This window comes from Lottia gigantea, assembly GCF_000327385.1.
Source record: "Lottia gigantea unplaced genomic scaffold LOTGIsca_54, whole genome shotgun sequence".
Classification (NCBI taxonomy): Eukaryota; Metazoa; Mollusca; class Gastropoda; family Lottiidae; genus Lottia; species Lottia gigantea.
Genome location: NW_008709848.1, coordinates 319795 through 340832, shown reverse-complemented (window position 1 = coordinate 340832; position 21038 = coordinate 319795). Strand labels below are relative to the sequence as shown.

The window sequence follows — 21038 nt, the reverse complement described above, 5'->3', positions numbered from 1 at the left end:
TCACAGAATTGCAACCATGTTACCCAATATTGTAACACATTGAAGATTTCTGACTGACAATGTAACAGGTTAACTTTCAGACATAATACACGTAAAACTAGGTGTCCATAAACAGTGTTTAATATTACTTTAATATCACAGCATTATTAACAAAATTGGTTATTTTCCACTTTACATTCATTTTAAGTACATAAACGTTTATAAGACGATAAGATACCATTAGACATTGACCCAGACATGCTAAGGTCAAAGTATATACATACTTACTATATACCTGCTGACCTACTTATGAAAAGCTCTATATACCATATCACTGATAAATATCTACTTATTCTATTTGTTCAGTCAATGGTATCCAATGGTCTTTATTTACCACATAATACACTCGAGTTTGTTTACGTTTCATTACATATTACTATGCATATAAAGATCCATATGTTGTTGAGAGGGATATATTTAAAGAATACAGGTAATATCAGAAAAACAAAACAATTAAATTAATCAAACATATTGGCATGGTGTAAAATTTAAAAATTATGTATTGGGGCATGTTAATTTGTAAACCATATCAAAAGATAAATTTAAAGTACATGTAAGGCAGATAACAAAAGTGCATTCATGTATGTAAATTCAGCAACAATTAAAACAGGGAATGATTAAAAATTACCTAATACTAGACATTTTCAACCTTGATAAAACATAAACACCGTTTAAGACTGAAAAATCAACTCATGATGACCCGAAAAGGATACCCTTAATTTAAATTCTTTAATCATTGAAACTAACTCTTGTGGCAGTCTTTAATGATTAGAACTTTCCCGGGCAGTTGTGATTGTAAATGTAGATTTATTAGTATAAACTGAAAGTCACTCAAAAATTGCTTCCAATAAGTTGGCACTTTCATTACAGGCTTCTAAATGGTTGAACATTGATGTATGAAAATATATCACAGGTAAATTGTCACAAAAATTGTTAGCTTCAATGTTCGTCCATCACAATATTTCTAGATCTGACATAGCAGTTATAGGCTGCTAGCTACTTAGTTTTCTACGCAATAGTAACTTTGGTTCATGGCACTGTTGGCTTGAGGCAGAGGTAGATCTTTGTTTGGTATTTCTGACCAGTTGTTTACTATTCATGTGTGATGGTGAGGACTCACAATATGTTTGTCCACGCAAAAGAGGACGTTTCTTCCATGAGGAGGCACTAGAAAAAATTGGTTTTTGGTTTGAAGGCTGAGTTCCAATCTTTTGTTGCTTGGCTTTGTCTCCAACTTCTCTAATTTTCTTTCCAGTATTGTACTTCAAATATGTTCTGTCTCTTGGTACAGAAGGTGGTTTATGGTGGTTGTTTGATAAACCAAATCTTCTGGCTGGTGGTTTCTGTATAAAAGTATAATATGAAGTAGGTGTCACTGAAAACCTCCAGGGAACAATAATATGATGAACAATTAACAAACATTATGGTACTCATTTCTTTAAAAAAATACATCAGCAGCAGAGATCATCCATGCTGAACAGTGTGCTTGGTCAAACAGATTAAAGGCATCACTGAAAATGTAATTTTACCAAGTGCTCACATATTTACATTGAAATGAGTTTGAACATGCATGAAAAATCAAAGTTGGCAGTTTGAAAGAAGAGATATTTCATAATGCTATCAATCTGTTTCACATGATATAATTACTTAATACCTTCCTGGCAAAAAACAATAAATATAATGAGATGATCTTGAATTACTTCTTAATTTGCAAATCTTTGGTTTCAATTTTACTGTACTTACACTTTCTGCATCTGAAAGACTTGATAAATGTCTACTTCCTGGTACAATGGCCTCATACAATACTTTCAACCTTTGTTTCTTATCCTCTGATAATTTATCAGAAGATCCATGTTCAAATAAGTCATCAAATAAGGTCTTCAATTTTAAATCATCTACAGCTTTCAATTTCATGTCCCTTTGAGAGACAAACACTCGCTCTTTATACAAACTGTCTTTGGATTTCACTTGAAAATCTAATGAAATTTTGGAATTTGTATTATTCTTAGAGTTGGTAATAATCTTTTCCGATAGTTCCGAATTTCTATTTTGTGGTTCATTCAGTTCTTTTTGATCAGCACAATCTACAGAGTTATTTGTCTTTTGGGAAAGAAGAAAAAAAGCTGGTTTACATTTTCCATGTTTATTGGTATGAGAATTTTGATTGGCACTATTGTCAGATTTTATCAGGGAGTTTCCATGAAATTCAATTAGGTAGTGAACACTTCCAGCCTTATTGTTATTAGGAGAAACAAGAACCTTTGAATCAGCAGGTATAACTTCAGAAGTAGTAGCTTCAGTGGGAAGACTTGTCAATTGTGAGGTTGCTTCGTGGCACTTATTTTGGATTTTGCCAGGATTACAAATTTTGGTTGATTCATCAACATTTAAACAAGTATCTGTAAATGAGAAATTTGTAAAAAAAATGTATACAAAGAAATATTTTGACTGGCTAATCTTTTATGAAATGTCAAACAATAAAACAGCCTTTATATATATTGTTCAAGATAATATGTGAATTTGATATTAAAACCTAAATAATTGTCAGCTCTTATCCAGGAATTCATGTGACATCCACTAATTTGCATATTATATGTTAATTTATGCAACCTTTGACAATGGTTCATTTATCACCAACTCATAACCCAAAAAGTACAGTTTAAGTACAGGTTGAATAATAATATGCTTTTTTATGCTATTTAAACATTTATAACCTACTGTTTGACATCTATAATGGATATGACAACTTTTTGAATGTAAAGTGGAAAACATTCATATCAAAAGAATATAAAATACTGTCTATTTCTAAAATGTCAGAAAAAAGCAACAAGGATATCACAAGATTACCATACCATATATCTTGTCCATATGAACATAAATATATCCTATCTTGGCTCAAATTGTTAAAAGGTATCTACAGAATAACATGTTAATAATACAAATTCAAACAGTTGTGAAAAGTGCACGAAATGCTACAGTTTACAAAATGACATACATGATATGTAAAATGAAAAAGCTTAGATACAATATAAAAATACAATCTATTACATGATTACATGACAGTAAGAAAGAATATGGTTAAAAAGCAGATATTAAATTAAACTAGATGGATCTCACAAAATTAATATTGTTAAGACTGATACATGCATTTTTCAAGTAGAAGGAAATATACATAAATACACCCTTAAGGATGTATATAAAAGCATGGTAGAACTTGTATAAAGCAAGTGGCAAAGGAAAATGCTTGAAATTGGCTGCTAGCTAGAGGTGGTTTGGTTAATGAAGGGCCATGCAGTACAGAGATCTAAACCTAGCTATAAAAAAAGAGGATCATCTATATCAGACTATTCATTTGTGGTTAGTAAGCACAGTAAGCTAATGTGAATGTGCTGGGTATGGTATAGAACAGAGCCACTACAAGCAACAGGCTTTGTCAGGAATGAGGGAAATATATTTCACTTTCAGAATGTTCTATGGCAATCATCAATAAATAAAATCTGTAAAATCTTTTGGAAGTTTTTGGGGGGATAGGAGTTTCAATTTTCAAATATTCTTTTTGTACATATACATGTACACTCATTCCTGTTTTTGTATATGCAGTGCATGTGATAAGAGTGAGATGCAGAAGATACAGAAATTTCTCTTACTACCCGGAGGTTCTTTTGATTCATAAAATTCACCTATAGTTTGTCTGGAATATTTCTTTTTGGCATTGGAATGTAAATGGGACACTGGGGGAGGCGACACCAGCAATGTATTACCATTTTCATCTTCTTTGGTCTTCTGAAGAAGAAGAAACAAAAAAAGAACATCTTCTTTAGTAATCAATAATTATTTCAGACTTGATTAACAATAGTCCTGTGGTAATTCCTTTTTACAAATTCGTCATAAAATCCGTAAGATCACAATGAAAATATTGAATCAACATAAGTGGATGCACATCACTCAAATTTGCAAATAAAATCAAACTTTTGAAAGCAAAGTAAAAAACATTTAGTATGTAACATAACTTTGACAGGATTAGAGTCTCCATAAAATTGTGTCAAAACCAGTTAGAAACCTTAGAAAGTGTAAATGTCACTTTACATCTATTCATATTTCAAATCATCAAAGAGTTAATGTCTCATATAATTTAGTTAAATGTTACTAATTGTGATGATAAAATTTATTCTATTTGAAGATCAAAATATCATTGAGATCAAGATACAAACAAAATCAAATTTACAAACATGAATAAACTGTTGAAATTTCATGTTTATTTCAACAATGTTCAAACTTTGATATTTTTTTCTGCTTCTAGATATAAAGTAATAACTTATCATTAAGTTTTATTGAAATACTGGAATAAATTGCACATTAAAACTTAATGGTTGTAACCAAATGCCAAATTAACCACTATTTGTACATATTTCAACATTTTGATTATATCTTGTTAAGAGGAAAAGTGGAAAACTTCGTCTTGTTTACTAGTCAGATTTAGAGCTTGTTTTCTCTTTTTTCAAGCCAAACTGACAAATCATCAATATTTAGCCTGAACTTAGGTCACAATTGTGGAGAGCAATTAACGCAAAATGTCCATCACATAAAATTATTACATTGACATTCCAACCTAACTACGTTTCACAATTTGACAAATTTCCTTAAGTGAGCTAGAGTGTGTATTAAATGCTTCAATAAACAAAAGATAATTCTGGTCAGCAAGCAAGAATCGATGCATGAGAGACACTTTAAAATTATTAGTGGTTCTTTTCTCATCAATTTAACAAATCTTGTTTGTGAATTGATATCAAGTAATGACTGATTGTGGTTTCGGAGTTTTTAATAAAATCATTCTGCCTTTGTGATGTATAAAAATTATGCACTTCAATATTATCAAAATAGGTTAATTCTTAATAATATACTGTTTAGATATGATTCCATGACAATAACTATTAAACGCCAGTATGCTTTTAGGCAAAAATTAATCTAGACAATTTCAGCTATATTTATATAAAACAGTAGGAAACATTCAAATTTTTTTAAATAAGATACAATTTATTGAAATTAATAATAAAGAGTGAAATTTTAGTATTCCAACTCATCGGGAGGTAATATTTGTATACAATTAAATTAACAATGATCAGCAGCTACATCAGAGAGTTTCTATTCAGTATCAGTGATCATGAATTTTATATTGAAAATTATCACTTTTATTATAATTATAGAAACTCGTCAAACATTATGTTTATTTTTATAACTAATATTTACTGTTTTTTTGTGTCATTCTAAAACAGAGCCTAGTTCTACTACATTTCTTTTATACTCAGTGTAGTCGTTTGGTCCGAGTGATTTAATGTCTGTTTTGGACTATAACTTGTTGTTATCATGAAGGACTGACAAATAACAATCAATAAATTTCCATATCTAAAAAAAAAATTTCTGTATTTCTTTGTCATTCTAAGTTAAATTTGCAGACAAAATTCAGAAGATTTTATAATTTTCCTAATTGAAATTAAACAAAAATCTTACTAGATTCATGTCTGTTATTTCTGGTTTTAATTCAACTGCTTCAATGCTTTCTGTCTCTGATGTACTTTCATCAGTCAAAGAGTCAGTATTTTCAATGATTGTGGTTTCTGTAAAAATAATACAAATTTATAAAAATACAAATACTCAAAATTATGGAACAATTCAAGAAATATGGTGCTCTCAGGTGAAGATGAGTTAAAGTCAGTAATAGCTTGTTGCTTGTTCTCATTTCCTTTTGACTATTAACAGATCTTCATTGTTGAATAGTCTACAGGACATGGTCCATCAGTCATTGAGATCACCTGAATGACTATAAGGTTTTCCACATCAGCCTCTTAAACTACATGAAGAGGAAAGCAGAATAAATCACCAATGCTGTTAATTGTCTCACCTGGTCTGCCTGTTAATGCCATAGCATGCCAGCCACCACATTTAATAAGGCTTATATCCTTGTAGTCACCATTCATTAACACCGGTTCAAATTGTTTATGGGATGTTTTCTTAGTGGCATTTATAGTATCATTATTTTTACCCCACATATACAACTGGCCACATTCTACATAAAAAAAAATGTTGAAATATAAATGAGAGAAAATATCAACTGAAATTTCAACCTTGGATTGCTTCCAAAGCAGGAACCTATTAAAGAAAAGGTTGGCATATTTATTCCTAATTTAAGAATCAATGATTTATGAAGAAGTTCAATTATATACTAGTACTCACGAGTTAAAGCTGCATTAAAAGATTCACCACAGGCAATTACAACTGTGTTTCCAAACAAATTTGGATCCTTTAATCTCTTTGGTGCATCTATCACCAATTTCTTAGACTTGCCCAATTGACCATCAATACCAGAGCCCCATACATATATATGACCATTTTCTACAAGAAAAAGTATTACCAGAATAAAATTCATTATCTGCTTAAAAAATTTTAAAATAAAATTAAGTATGATCTGAAAAAAATTTCCATGGATGTTTCAAACCTAAAAAACACAGAAAAATTGAAAGATTTCTTGTAATCATTTCTGTATTGGTCTCTATCTTCCTTAAATAATCTATCAAAAATAAAATTTGCACAACAATTTGCATAAATATTCATAATTTTTTAAGTTATTTTGATATTGCACTTTTTTTTACCAATAAAGAACAAATCACAGTATAGCATGGAAGTTTGACACATACAAGACCAGTAATACAAACTGTATAGCATTCCAACATCACAACAGAATAACAATCTTAGATAAGATTATCAACTGACCATGTAACATGATTATATAACATTATCAATTAAAAGCCATTTCAGGTCAACCATAACAGATTGGAGGTTTACATCAACATAGACTTTATTTGCTTTCCTACTAACAATTATCTAAGCATTGCAGCTTCATATTTCAAAATCTTCTAGTATTTTAGAAAATTTCAAGAAATGTATTTTTAATATAATAACCAGTATGTTATAATTATTTAAAAAATTCATTCAACTTGTTGGTTGTAACTGAAGTTTTAGGTGTGATGAGTTCAAACCAAGGTTCTTTTTAACAAATATTGTTTTACTGTCATTAACTTGACTGTACCTAACATGTGTGGTGACATGTCTTAAAACAAACATGAAAATATCGGTTTTGGTCAAACTGTACAAGTCTTTTTTCAACCTTGTTTTTTTTTTTGTGAACTTGTTAAGTATGTTTTAACTGAATCACTGATTATTGCATCTAACATATTTTGTCCTTTGCATATATTTTTTTCAGCATTTTTTATTAGAAATTCTCTTCAAAATAAATTTTTGTTCAATAACAATGCTATAAACCCAATAATGAACTGATTATATAATTTAACAATTTTTAAATCTTTTTAAGAAAATATTTCCTACTAATGATACCTTACTAAAAGAAATCTGTGTTTTAAGTTGGACTGAAAGAAGATAAAAACTCCTTTCATTATTTCATCAAAAGGAAAAGCGAAATAACTACAGTTATCAGTCAACATATACATTGGTTTCAAATATTCTGTTCATGTGACCTAAAAATAAAAGTAAATTCATGAAAGAGCCCAAATTAAACAATAAACAGAGAATTAAAGCCTCACACATACGCCATGGCTTAACATAGCAAATCCACTTAACAGCATCTTCACCTCTACCTGCTTTTGTCAATATAGATAGCTTGTTGAGAGGTCCGTGTGTGCGCTTTGTCAACTATACTTTTATCAAGTGAAAATGCGTTGCAAAGACTAGATCGCAAACAAACAGTGACTGAGCACACACATAACAACGGCCATACTGCCGAACAAATATTAGTTTTTGAAATGAACACAAGACAGCAGATCAGAGAAAAAAAATGACAAACGTAAATTTCAGGTGAATAAAAGATATCACGACTCACAAAGTTTTCTCAAACGACCTTGTTTATTTCATGTCCTAGGAGCATGCCTTACAATAGGTAAATGAGTCGTAAGAAGGGAAAAGGGCTTGGTATTAAATAGAAATAAACAATCTTCAATAATAATTGGGAGATTTCATTTCAAGCGTAAATTTAGCACTTGTTTGTGAGAGGTGTCAGGTCACCTCTTTAATCCACTAACATTTCTATGAGAGGGATATTAGAACAGAATGTACCATGCTAATCTTTCACAACCTTGCTACCAAATACAAAGCCTAAATTTCAGATACTCATAGCATTGGAATTGCATATCATAGAATATATTTAATTTTAAAATTTTTATTTAAAAGTATTGATAACTTTGTTAGTTTTTATTTTAGAGAGTTTTTTCTCTGACGAAATAAAAAAAAGACATCTAATCCATTTGCATCTATTAGTTTTAAAACTGTTTAAACCTCCTTTCTGCATGTAGAATTACAAACAGCAGAAAATCTTTTGTTGAGTATAAAAAACAAATAGAAAGTTTGTGAAATGAAAGTGGAAAACTAGAAATAAAGTGATACAAATAGAGAGGTAATTGAAATTTAACAAGGGTCTGTAATGCACATTATATTGAAATGCTGATAGAAAAGATTTAAAAGAGGTTTTAATAATAGATTTGATGGTACAGATTATACTTCTTTATCTTTTAAAACATCAAAGCTTAACTTTACTGACAAACTTAATAAAAGAAATACAATGGTATGGCTTGGTAACTCTCCAGTTTATTGTATACACAAACTGATCAGGTCTGGAGGGAGAGAATAATAATATGACCAGTAAGTGAATGACCAGGGTCAGAGTGGCTTTCAACAAGTTCCCACACTGGACAGTGGTCAGTTTTACCCATCAGGCAGGTGCTTGAAGTGACCAGTCCTCTAATTTCAAATAAAGCAGATATAAATTTACTGCACTGGAATGTCAGGGTACTTTGGCCTAAGTGAAACCAGGTGGTAAGGGCATGACATGTTCTGACTGACTATAGAATATTTTTAGAGGGTTTGAGTAAGGTTTCTGGCCATTGGTCAAGAGTTCACAGACCCATGGCCTTGGTGGTGACCCTATTAGGTGACCTTTAGTCCTTGCGTCTTTGCTTTTGATTAATTCTTTTAAAAAGTGTAGTGGACACAACAGAAGGGATAAAAATTTGAACAAAACAAGAGATTTAATTGGACATTTCTCCATCATGACTTTGACATATAATGATAAACTTTGGACATAAAGAATGGCCAGTGGTCATCCACTATTGTTCATTGATAACAAATTCCTTATAAACAAACACACCATCTGATAAAATGTACATTTATTTCAATTACTCATTACAAAAAAAGATCAAAGTGATAAGAGAAAAAATGAGGGTTCTGTCCATGTGTAATCTGAATATTTAAATAATAATTGTACATGGTCATTTTCTGATCATTTTTCAATTGTACATCTGTTATCTTTATGGAAAGTAAACAAATACATTCTTTAGGAAAAACAATACTCTAAAAACAAATTGATCATGACAAATTTTGACTGACCGTCAATTTTTTTCAGATTTGTTCAAATGGGGAAAGGCCTTTTTACTTTGGATATTTGCTTTAGCTTTGGAGGCAATCCCCCACCCCTAAATAAGGCTTCTGTCATTTTTGTAATTTTGGTGCATTTAAGGTACCAGTATATATTATACGAAATTCATCATTATATATCTATTTTGAAAAACAAACATCAAAGATTTGTGGAGGAGACCAGATGTTTAATGACATCCTCTATAATATACAATTCTTTAGGATAATATCATAAATAGCATTTATTACAACTATTTCATATTAACCTACTATAATTGGGCCATTTAAAAAAGGTCAAAGATCATAGTATAGTTATAAAATAATCATTTGTTTGATTTTCATAAAGTATCAAAACACATCAAACAGCTGTTTGAAGCACCCATTTCAGATTTTGCTCTCTTTTACTGTTATAAATTAGACTGAATTTGAATGATTTACCACATTTCTGGTCACATATATACAGAGAACATGTTCAGAAAAACTTGAAGCAATGACTCTGATGAATATTGCTGGGAAACAAATTATTGTCTTTATGTCTTCAACTGTATGACAGATATAGATAAAGATGTTTTGTAGGTGGAAGAGGGTGTAGATGACTCAAAAACATTTTACAGAAAAACATCACAGGACAAGTGAATAGATAGATCATGGTTGACTCATCTCTATTCACACATGTGCTGGCATTTCTCTTCTAGTAATTGCTTGAATCATTGTAAGATACTTTAACTTGTTGACAATTGGCACTAATTGCACAAATTGCTATGAAATAATATAAAATTTGTTTGCACCAAGCTACTCGAGGTGATGGTACTTATTAATGAAATAAATTGCTGTTTCTTGCTGCTATACATGAACTTATAACATTAGTTATTTAAATTCAAAGACGAATGAAACTTTTTCCATGAGAAAAAATTTTTGAACCGCCAAAATGGAGACATAAACGTAGACATTTACATAGCGATGCGTGTAAACCCATATATTATGAAGACTCGTTTTCTAAAAGTACCGTTCAAGAGTTTAAACACTAGGGTTAAAAAAAAGACTTAATAGGAACATTTCTGTTGATCCCGTGGTAACATATTTTAGACATTGATGTATTATTCATATTAAAACAAGGGCTGAAAGTATTTTTTAAAAATGAAACCAAGATATTTCAGTATTTGACAGCCGGTGACTATAGATATTAAGTACTGTAGACAACAAGAAAAAAAATAAACAACAAGTCAGAGGTGTTAACACTGAGGTTCACCTTTTCACCTAGAGGCCAGACAACTTGTTATGAGTGCTAACAGACTGTATGATAGATGTTTTCTTTCACAAAACTTCATATATATCATAAAGTCACTGAGTATGACAATTTACATGGTTACAATTTTCCTGAAATTTAAATCTTGTACTTCATGCTAAGCTTAAGTCAAAAGTAATACATGAAAATTATTTCGATTAACCTTTTCGAGATGGACATTGGTACCACACAATCTGCTTACATCAGTGAAATATTTGTGCAATGACGGCTCGAAATTAACTCAGTTATATAAGAATCCATGTTAATTTTTCTTATTCATATTGAAGTCTCGTGGTTCGTGTATTTTACTGGTAAAACTTTGAACTTCTAACCAAACATCAATATAAGTCATATAAATACTAGTATATTATTAGAATGATGCTATTAATTATTGACATAAGTGATTTTAACTGTGTTAGTATTGAGGTATTATTTTAAAATATGGTGTCAGTGTTTTTATATCACTTGTCAAAACAACATGCCAATATACAGCTAACATAGACTTCCTGTTTAAATGGAGCCAAAATTGTAGGTAGCACCACCAAGACCTTTCAATAACAAGCTACAGAAATGAATGGGGAACTCAGTAAAACTGAATGAAAATAAACTCAGGATTCTATAAACGAGAAATTCTATTAAAAACTCCAGCTGAAATATTCAACTGGGAACATGAATGTTCAATTTCCGACTCCTGAGATACATGTTCATTCTTAAAATATTTTTACAGATATTATTTTTATTTACTAAACTCCATTCATACTATACTGTAAATATGAAACTGTGCCAGATTTAAAATATTTTACATTTCACATTGATCTTTACTACCAAGATTCCATTCAGAAATTCAAAAATTGAAATTTCTTTTAATAAATGAGTTACAGAAGTCAAAACCATCATTAGAAATCATAATAAATTATTTTTCTATCTGAAAAAAGAAAAGAGCCAGGTGTTTGTTTCTATCTGTATAAAAAGACTGAAGCATCATTTAAGATATTTTGAACATGAAATAATTGAGGATGTTTCATTTTGTAGGAGGACTAATCTATGACAAGTACAAGATAGAAAATAATATACTGCCTTAGGTCAAAGATTAAACACTATTGTCTACCCTTTTTTCTTCCAACAGATAAAAAATATAGTGTTTCACACTTGTTAAGTGACCGTTGGGCAGCTACTGAAGTTAAAGGTCTGATGGTCAACAGGCTCAAATTAACCCCTAGGCAGACAGGTGATCTGATAAATCTGTTATATACATCAACTACTTAACCCCTTGTACTTCGCTTTTACAACCTACCACTATTTTTTGTCCACTGACATTCAAAGAGGGCAAGATCTTTGACTTCACACTTTGAACTCCAGTAAATGGGGTCTGTGATGATTTTTAATGAGACATTTAGTTTAATGTCTGTTTATCAAAATATATTAGAGTTTCTAGACATATTTACATGGTAATATGTTATGCTTTCAGTCAACTGTAAAATTTTGTAAATATGTTTGCTTTTAATACATTCCTATAATAACTCAAGAATGCAACAGATTCAGAGCTTTGTTAACTTGTAGCTGAACAAATGACCACACCTGAATAAAAATAAAACTTGTTTAATTTTATGTGGAGAAATGCCACATACACCAAAGAAAATTAAAATACAAGATTATTAAGAAACAAGGGCCTGGATACTCAAAATTTCTGATTAATGTTCAACCTAAGATTAAGATCAAACAAAGTTTTTCTGAACAAATCTCATAAAATTGAACAGAAATGATCTATTTCTCTGGTCTGATCAAGGGCAAAGTTTTGTTATTCTATCAGAAAGATTTATTACACAATGGTATCTTTAAAGATTCCGACACACAGTTCAAAGGTTGACAAAAAGGCTTTACACCTTTAATACTTGTTTCAAGACTCCAGACCAATCTTAATATCATTGATAATAGCAAATTAATTATAGGGAAGAAAGACATCAATTTAATTTCACTGCAGGATGATTGTAACCTTCACAGTAATCTTCTTAAAGAAGATTTAAACTACTGCAGGAGTCTATTTAATATTGATTAAGAAAGTGTGAAGATCAAAGGAGAGAAAATAACAGGTATTTTTTCATTTAGAAGGATTGTATCTCATCACCTGGTCAATCTGTAACATCAAGTGGTCATTATTACCCACCTCACCTACTTGGTATTCATTTGTTAATTCATTATCAAAGTGCTACCAGGCTTTATAACATCACTTAAGTTACGTCATTTCACAGTTTAATGAAAATATTGTGCTTCTATTGAGACATCATTGCTCATTATGGTTCATCTGAACCACTGTGAGGTACTGTCATGAATATATAGTGCTAGTGAAAAAGTACCAATCTACTGACTACCAAAGGGAATTTCAAGCTTAGAAAAGACGTGCCGAAATGCAGTTTGTTATGGTAAACTTTAAATTCAGTAAAATTAAATTTAACATACACAGAGACCTACAGTATATGATGATTATGCTGAAAAGGACACAAACAGAATGACAGGTTACAAGTTTGACTGCAAACTCCAAGTTATCCTGGTCATAGAATTTTATATATATTTTGCTCTTTCAATTTAATTTTTCTCTTTGAATCAGAAGATACACATTCTGGAAATAACGTAGGCAATTTTGGCACTTGACAGGAATGTATTGTCTTTTTATTCTTACACTGAATGTGTTGTAAGAAGGTACTCCAATGTTTAGTTATTTAATCTAACATACCAAACAGTGTCCAAATTTTAATTAAAACAGCCAATAAATTTAGAAGAGTAACACAGTGTCAATATTAGATTTCAATTAAACATAACACTTCTCAATGAAATAAAATAAATAACAATCACACTTCACCTTGTAATTGCTTACTTAACCATTTCTAGTGATGAGAGTATATCTTACAACTTACATAGCATAACACTTACAATGAATACCACCAGTGTGGTATAAGTCACCCCACAGCACATTGTAAATTTTCACCACCCATTATTCAAAATTAAAACTTTCTTTACTTCCGTAATTTTAACATTATAATAGACTATTTCAGTTTTAATGAATATCAGCACATTCAGATCTTTTAAATGCAGAGTATTCTTACTCTTCTAGGCATCTTATACCACTTTTTACTATAAAACACTTATGATTGATATATTTCCTCATGTGAAAAAGTTCATAAGCTGCTACTAATGCTTGGATTTCGGATTTCGTTTTGTGATATGGATCGTTAGTACTTGGTTTATTTATTCAGTAACTTTTATGGAAATCATCAGATTTTTAGGTTAAAATCTTTTTTACAGCCTGTTGTGATAATAAAACTTTCTCATCAACTCCTAAGAACAGAAAAACAGTTATTTCTAAATAAGTAAGAAAAGATTTGTTTGTATTAAGGTGTGTCAGTGGTGTAGTACAATAGGTATTAAACTTCTCACTATCCATAAATTGATATAAATCTTGGTGGGTATCATTCTCTCCGTCTGACTTAAAACTGATCATTGTGAATACCTTCTTTAACAAACAAGTAGACAAACCTTGGACAAGTAACGAGCTTACAACCGTAGTCTGGGCAGTCTCCATCTGACCCACACCTCTTCAGTGCCAAATTGTCAAGGATTAGATAATCTTTAGACCATGCTTACTATGTGAAATATAATGAACACTACAAATGTTAATTTCATGATAAGATCTTGGATTAGTATTATTCTGTGGAGAATACTTATCAAGATCCTTTAAACTACAAAAATTGACTTTTATAATTGAATTGTCCACTTTTCACCTGGCTTGTTAAAGGTGTGAAAAATAAAAATATAGTTGACAGGTGTATTAGATCTTAATATGACCACCTTCAACACTCGGAAATAACCTTGGCAAGTAGATAAGAATGAAGTGGTTTGGCCTCTGACCTGCTCCTTTGGCCTGCTAACTCGACACTGTGACATATACAATACAAATACTTTGATCTTCTGTCAACAGTTTCTCTTATTACTTGAAAAAAGTCCTGACACACTTGTAAGAAGTATTTCTTTTAACTTGTCTTCACATTCCTGTCTTTTTTATTTTTAATGAACAGGGATCAACTGGTCATGGCTGTTTAAACTACCAACATATTTACAACACCACTGAGAAATCTTTTACTCATTCCATAAACAAATACAATTTACTTCAAAGCGATACTTCATTCACCATCAGAAGAAAAAGGTTCTAAAAGTTGCAAAGAAATAAACACACCTTTATTCTCAGTGAGAGTGTACAGTCATTTTTTATCACTAAATGTTTTTAAAATATTTAATTTCCTAATTCGTAATTAAACTTCCAAGGTACAGACATGTCTTTGATGAGGTTTTTATCAGTTGTTAAAAAGTATTACCAAACACGGGTGTGCCATGGTTGCTGCTCAAAATTTCATCCAGTCTCTTACATTTGGATATCAAACTGATCAATTCAATGATCCCTTTTTAAAACTAATGCACATGTCATATACACCCTTTCTGAAAGATAAGTTCAGTGGTAGCCTTTCTGGGTTTCTTGAGAGCTATTAGATCTGTCTACAATGATCATAGCACTCACACACTCTGTAGCTTTACTTAATTAAGAATCAATAATTTAGGGTATCTAGGCACATCCAATCCATATCGTAGCATTGACTCATCTTGAAGGAGGGGGAATGAGGACAATCTGCTGTTTGTGAAATGCACACTCCAAAAACATACTAGTAGTCTTAATGGTAAATTGAATAAGTCCTTATTAATTAACTTACTTTAGTCCGTAATCAAACATATCCTTTTTATTGAATAATTATCAAATATAATGTATGAGATAACATATACCAAATAAAGCATTAAATTTCTATTCAAACAGTGTATGACCTGCATTGAAATGGATTTATTTTACCATACTTATTTACCTATTACAATAATTGATATGCTTTAGAAAATAATAGTTTGTGCCTATGGTGGTGGGTTCAGTAACTTAACAATTTAATTCAATTATTTCTCATTTACATTTCAACTATTCCTTTTGAATAGGGTGTTAACTATTATCAATGTAAAAAAAAAAGGGGGTGAGTGTTCCGTCATGCATGTGCACTACTTAAATCTCAATAATGTTTAATTGTCATCAAACTCAACCATTCAATCAGGTCTAAGCTATAGTTTAAAGGTGTATAAAGACCTGAGTTTAAATACGTACTATAGTATATTAGCAGTATATCAGTATTATCAGCCAATCTGTTAAAGTATTTGATAGGTCACTGACTATCAATGTATCTAAACCCATTCATGACCACTTGTATACATTATAATAACATACTGGACACAGGAGTGGCGAGTTAAGTATATCATGTATACATTAGTTATTTGTAAGGAGGTGATAAGTTTATTATACCTATTCACAGTTGGTGTATAATAACTACCAATTTGAAACACAATAAACTTAAGGATAAAATATGTTTCCCTGTTTAAAAAATCTTTCAGATCAGAAATTGTTTGATTGACTAACAGGTTTTTTTTTTATTTACTTATGTTAAAATTCATGACATAATTCTCTGAGGTTCATAATGCATCTACCGAATAACAATAAAGAATCTTTATTCTATTGACCTTATGAAAGTTAAAATGATCAGAATGTGTTTAATATTCGATTGTCTTCTACTTAATTATTCTAAAATTTACATCATTCTTTTATCCTGTGAAGACTATTAGAATTCTAGCCATTGGCAGCATTCTGACTACTTAACACGGCTCTAGACTCCAAATGGTTTCCAGCTTACAAGATAAATGAGAGAAGAGAATCAAAGGGCTGTTTATTTATTAGACAACTTACGCCAAGGGGTCAGACATTCTCACCTTTACTAAATGGCAGTAAGAAATAAACAAATGTAAGAGAAGATATGTATATATTAAATACCACCATGATATATCTTTATTATACTTTATAGTAAATAAACATATTAAAACATTACTTACTCTCACTTAATGGACAACCCTTTTATTTACAAACTCTCTTCAACAATTTTGATTGCACTCATTTTCAAAAAATATATCTTACACTTCTACTGCAACAAGTTATTAAGACAGATCCCGGACAGGAAAGGTTAATTCTGGAGTCGAAAGAACTGTAATCAAAAACCTTCAGTTACATTTTGAATTCTGAAAATCAAACCTCAATTGAATAACCAAGACTACTTCATAAACCGAAATCCATTCGTACCCTGGTTACCAAATCCAGTCAATCATCGAGAGCTACAACCACGATTCTAAACCAGCTACAGTTCTCCTACATGTTGGCCTCAACAATTGTGATCAATTACTAGCCACAACCAAGCCCAGAAACTAATCTCAACAACCCAACAGTCTTTCCCTAATAATCAAAACCCTTCAGTTATATTTCGAATTTATTGAGACATGCCAATTTGCAGACCAAAGTTCGGTATTGAATAATTTTATAAATATACTTGTACATGAAATATACTTAAAAATCAATTAACTAGTGGTAGCTGAAGAAGCACTTTTTTTTATTGATCATTGTTAGCATTTTTAGGACAAAAAACAGTTTGAAAGTCTGTAAGTAAACTCAGATTTTCCAAAGTTTATAATCAAGACAAAAGTGATTAGGAATAACTAATGATACAGGCAGTTGATACTGGATATCTTATGATATCAAAACATGCAAGTTCTTAAATTTTAAAAATATAATGCAGAGACCATAAAACAGCTGATTGAAAATTCTTACTGGTTTTAATTGTGAGATAGATCATTAAAATTGCTTTATGAAGAAATTTTCTATTTAATTAGAGAGAAGAAGATACTAGGTAATAAAGACTAGAAAGACGACATGTTAGAAAGTTAGTGATAATGTTCTATGCTAATTAAGTTTATCAGATAATACTAATTGGTCCAACCAGAAACTGATTCAACTTAACATGTCTACGACCAGTTTTCAAGATAAAGGCCATCCTGCAGATAAAATTCTAAACATTTGGGGTGTATAAAATGTGTCAAATAATAAATCACAATTTCTTTAACATTTTATCTTTTCACTCATTAGGCTTCTCACCAGAATCTCAACTCTGTATTTTACATGCTTCAAATCAAAAAAGAAGTTAAAGGTACTGTTCTAGTTTCTGAGTTTTCAAGTATGTGTCTAAATCCATGATCCACATTGAATTCTTAATCAGTGTTACATGGATAATAAATGTGACAAAATCTGCATTGATGAACTATACTTAACAATATTTGTCTGGACATAGCCATGTTGTTTCTTAAAAAGTCTCAAGCCACCTATTAATCTGATCTTTTGTTGCATTCCATTCCCTTTTTTCCAAAAAGAAATATTGATTTTTGAAGGCATATTTTTCACAGTTGTCTGTATATTATTACTTTTAAGCGATAGAAATATCATAATGATTATAAAATGAAGTTGACAAGTTGCAGTAATAGGATCTCGAAATAATAGTCTAATTGATAATTCTACATAGTTTACAATGATTACAATCATATTGATACCACATTGTACACCTTGTCTTGTGTCAGCTTTAATATGTTACACTGCTAGCTTGAAATTATTAACACTCTGTATTCACCACTGACAGTCTTAACAAAATATCAATGACCTTTATTAGAGGAAAACTGATCTGAGTTTTGCCAGCCAGAATGAAAATATTAATTTAAGATAAAAGCTTTATCGCAAACTGATGATTTTAATAGAAAAAGTGTGATTGTGCTACACAGCCAGAAGAGATTGAAAGAAATCTGATCTGTGTTGGTGATACATTTGGTGGAGACACTGTACTTCTTATAATAATAAACACATCTATCCATTATTCATACTGCCATGACCAATACACTATGAATGAATTTTTGACATTTGTACACCATCAATATTCAGTAATTTATAGTATGCATTATGCTTTTTGTAGTGCAAACAAAAAATGTTATGCATAGTCACTGTCTGTGAAAAGTCAGGGTGACATATCTACATCACAATATAATTTGAATAAATAAAAAGGTATGCAAGCACAAAATCCACAACTGCATTGTATTTATTGAAGTCTGACTAGAAAGTTCAAAATGAATTATCTTGCATGAAGACTGTCACTTCATAATAGTATTCATGAAATATTGAAAGACAAATCTAAATTGGCAAAAATAGATGTCCTGTTGGGCCTTGCGTGGACAGCTCACTACAAATGCAGATAGTGCTTCTCGGTGCAGGACAATCCTTACCTGTAAGTGCCATACTATGGCTAGAACCACCAGCTACTTGTATTACAGGATATGGTATATCAGCCACTTCAGGGGTTAAAATATCATATTTTCTGCCCAAGGCTTTACAATAACCCCACATTAAAACACTACCGGATTCTGAAAATAGATTTTTTATCAAAATATCAATTTCTGTTGAATAACAGTAATTCAATCTAATAAAAGATCTCTTGGATTTTGTTATTGGGATGCTTCAAAAGTATCTAGACCACAAAGTATCTACATAGACAGATTTGCAAAAATATACAAGGATTATACTAATGCTTAACTTTAATTGGATATATTAATACAAATTATATAGATTATTCATATAACTTATGACCAGGAGAGAAACTAGTTTGGATATCATCTTTTATCCATTGAATGAAATTCAAATTTTAACACATGAAACATTGTTAAGTCTTGTATTTTTCCAGGACTGTTTTGCACTCGGATAAAACTGATGTGAAGTTTGTGAATGCCTATTGTAAGTTGAACAGACCATTTAGACTGTGATGACAATGTGCAGTACTTAAAAAGTGATTGTTAAATCTTTGACATTAGTAGAATAGTAATGATCGACTAATAAAAGAATCTGCCTCTCAAGTCATTGTTAACTTGTTCATGGTCCATCAAGTATTGTAGGTGATGGCCCTTACACTAATGTTAGCATTTCTCTCATATTTACTACCTTTTATAAATAACTGTAAAGAAACACCAGCCTCTCTCATGTCTCTTATCATAATAGATTGAAGCCAGACACCAAGATTAATTTCCCAATGATCTCAAACATTTTATTTGGCTGTGTGTGGATAAATTAAAACAAAATATCAAACAATGCAACTCCCTAGCTTATAAGAAACTACATTAACTTTTTCACCTCAGAAGACTTAATTTTTCTAATTTAGTTCATATTTTTTGGTTGATCAATGTTCCAGATTCCAATAAGAACGCAAATAATTGCCAACATGACCAAATTAACCTTTTCAGATGTTTCTAAGTTAGATTTGCTCTGACTTTTTTTCTAATTGCCTAGGCCAATTGGTAAAGTTTTTCAAAGAATGATATGAAATTTATAAATGTCAAATGATTTCAAACAGTTCAACTTTAAAATCCTAAGTACAACCCATTACAATCGATAATTCAATTTAAATTTTAATGCACAAAATGCAGAAACACACTATTGCAATTACATCTGTATAAATTATCATTTGAATTTACAGAACTCAAAAATACCAGTGTTTTGTCGTCACCTATAACAAATATACCCCTAAAATTACCGCCAATGATCAAGTCACTAATGTTCCAAGATGTGACTTGAGTCATATCTATTGTCTAATCAAATGGCAAGATACTCTGAAGAAGTCCTTTTAAAAGTATCAGCCCTCTCAAATTCATTAAAACTACACCTTGAATAGTTGAAAATCAACAAGGGGCTTGTGTTATTTTACTACAATTATCCTTAAAACTTGACCACATTAACCAACTCGTGGGAATCTGTGTGAGCCTGGGAGTTTGACCTGATGAAATCAGAGGTCATTTCCTCATCTAACAGGTCAAGGGGGTCAGAAGAAGGGGGGTGACATCTTCTCCAGTTCCAAATTGTACATAATAAAACTTTCACAATTAATTAAAATCCTTCTCAGATTCACTTAAAGTAAGAAATAAAGCTGACACTAGTAACTAACAATAAATATTTTGAGAAAAGATTGAAATCTGGTGTGTTTAAACCAGTGACAATTTACCTAAATAAAACAGACATAAAATGACCACTAACCTAGCACTTCTGACATCCAACAAATAGAATTTGACATCCAACAAATAGAATTAAAATTCGTGTAAACAGGCATGTCGTTAAAAACATTTACTGCTTTATTTATTACTTTTCACCAAATTTCTGAGACTTGCAGAAGAATGATTAATACATATATCTGGAAATTATGTCCAAAGGAATAAGCCCTCAGATATAAGAAATTCATAATAATGCAAGGGTTAC

General features: G+C 30.8%; 1 protein-coding gene across 1 annotated transcript; it reads right to left on the bottom strand.

Moving 5' to 3' along the window:
- Positions 1-1031: 1031 nt before the first annotated feature.
- On the bottom strand, positions 1032-20892 carry LOTGIDRAFT_165846 (hypothetical protein; the record flags this gene model as incomplete). The annotated part of the gene is made up of 8 exons (XM_009062890.1): positions 1032-1382; positions 1783-2438; positions 3687-3822; positions 5548-5654; positions 5939-6103; positions 6271-6429; positions 19025-19162; positions 20820-20892. The coding sequence occupies 8 exons, from the start codon at positions 20890-20892 to the stop codon at positions 1032-1034; spliced, it is 1785 nt and encodes a 594-aa protein (XP_009061138.1).
- Positions 20893-21038: the final 146 nt, after the last annotated feature.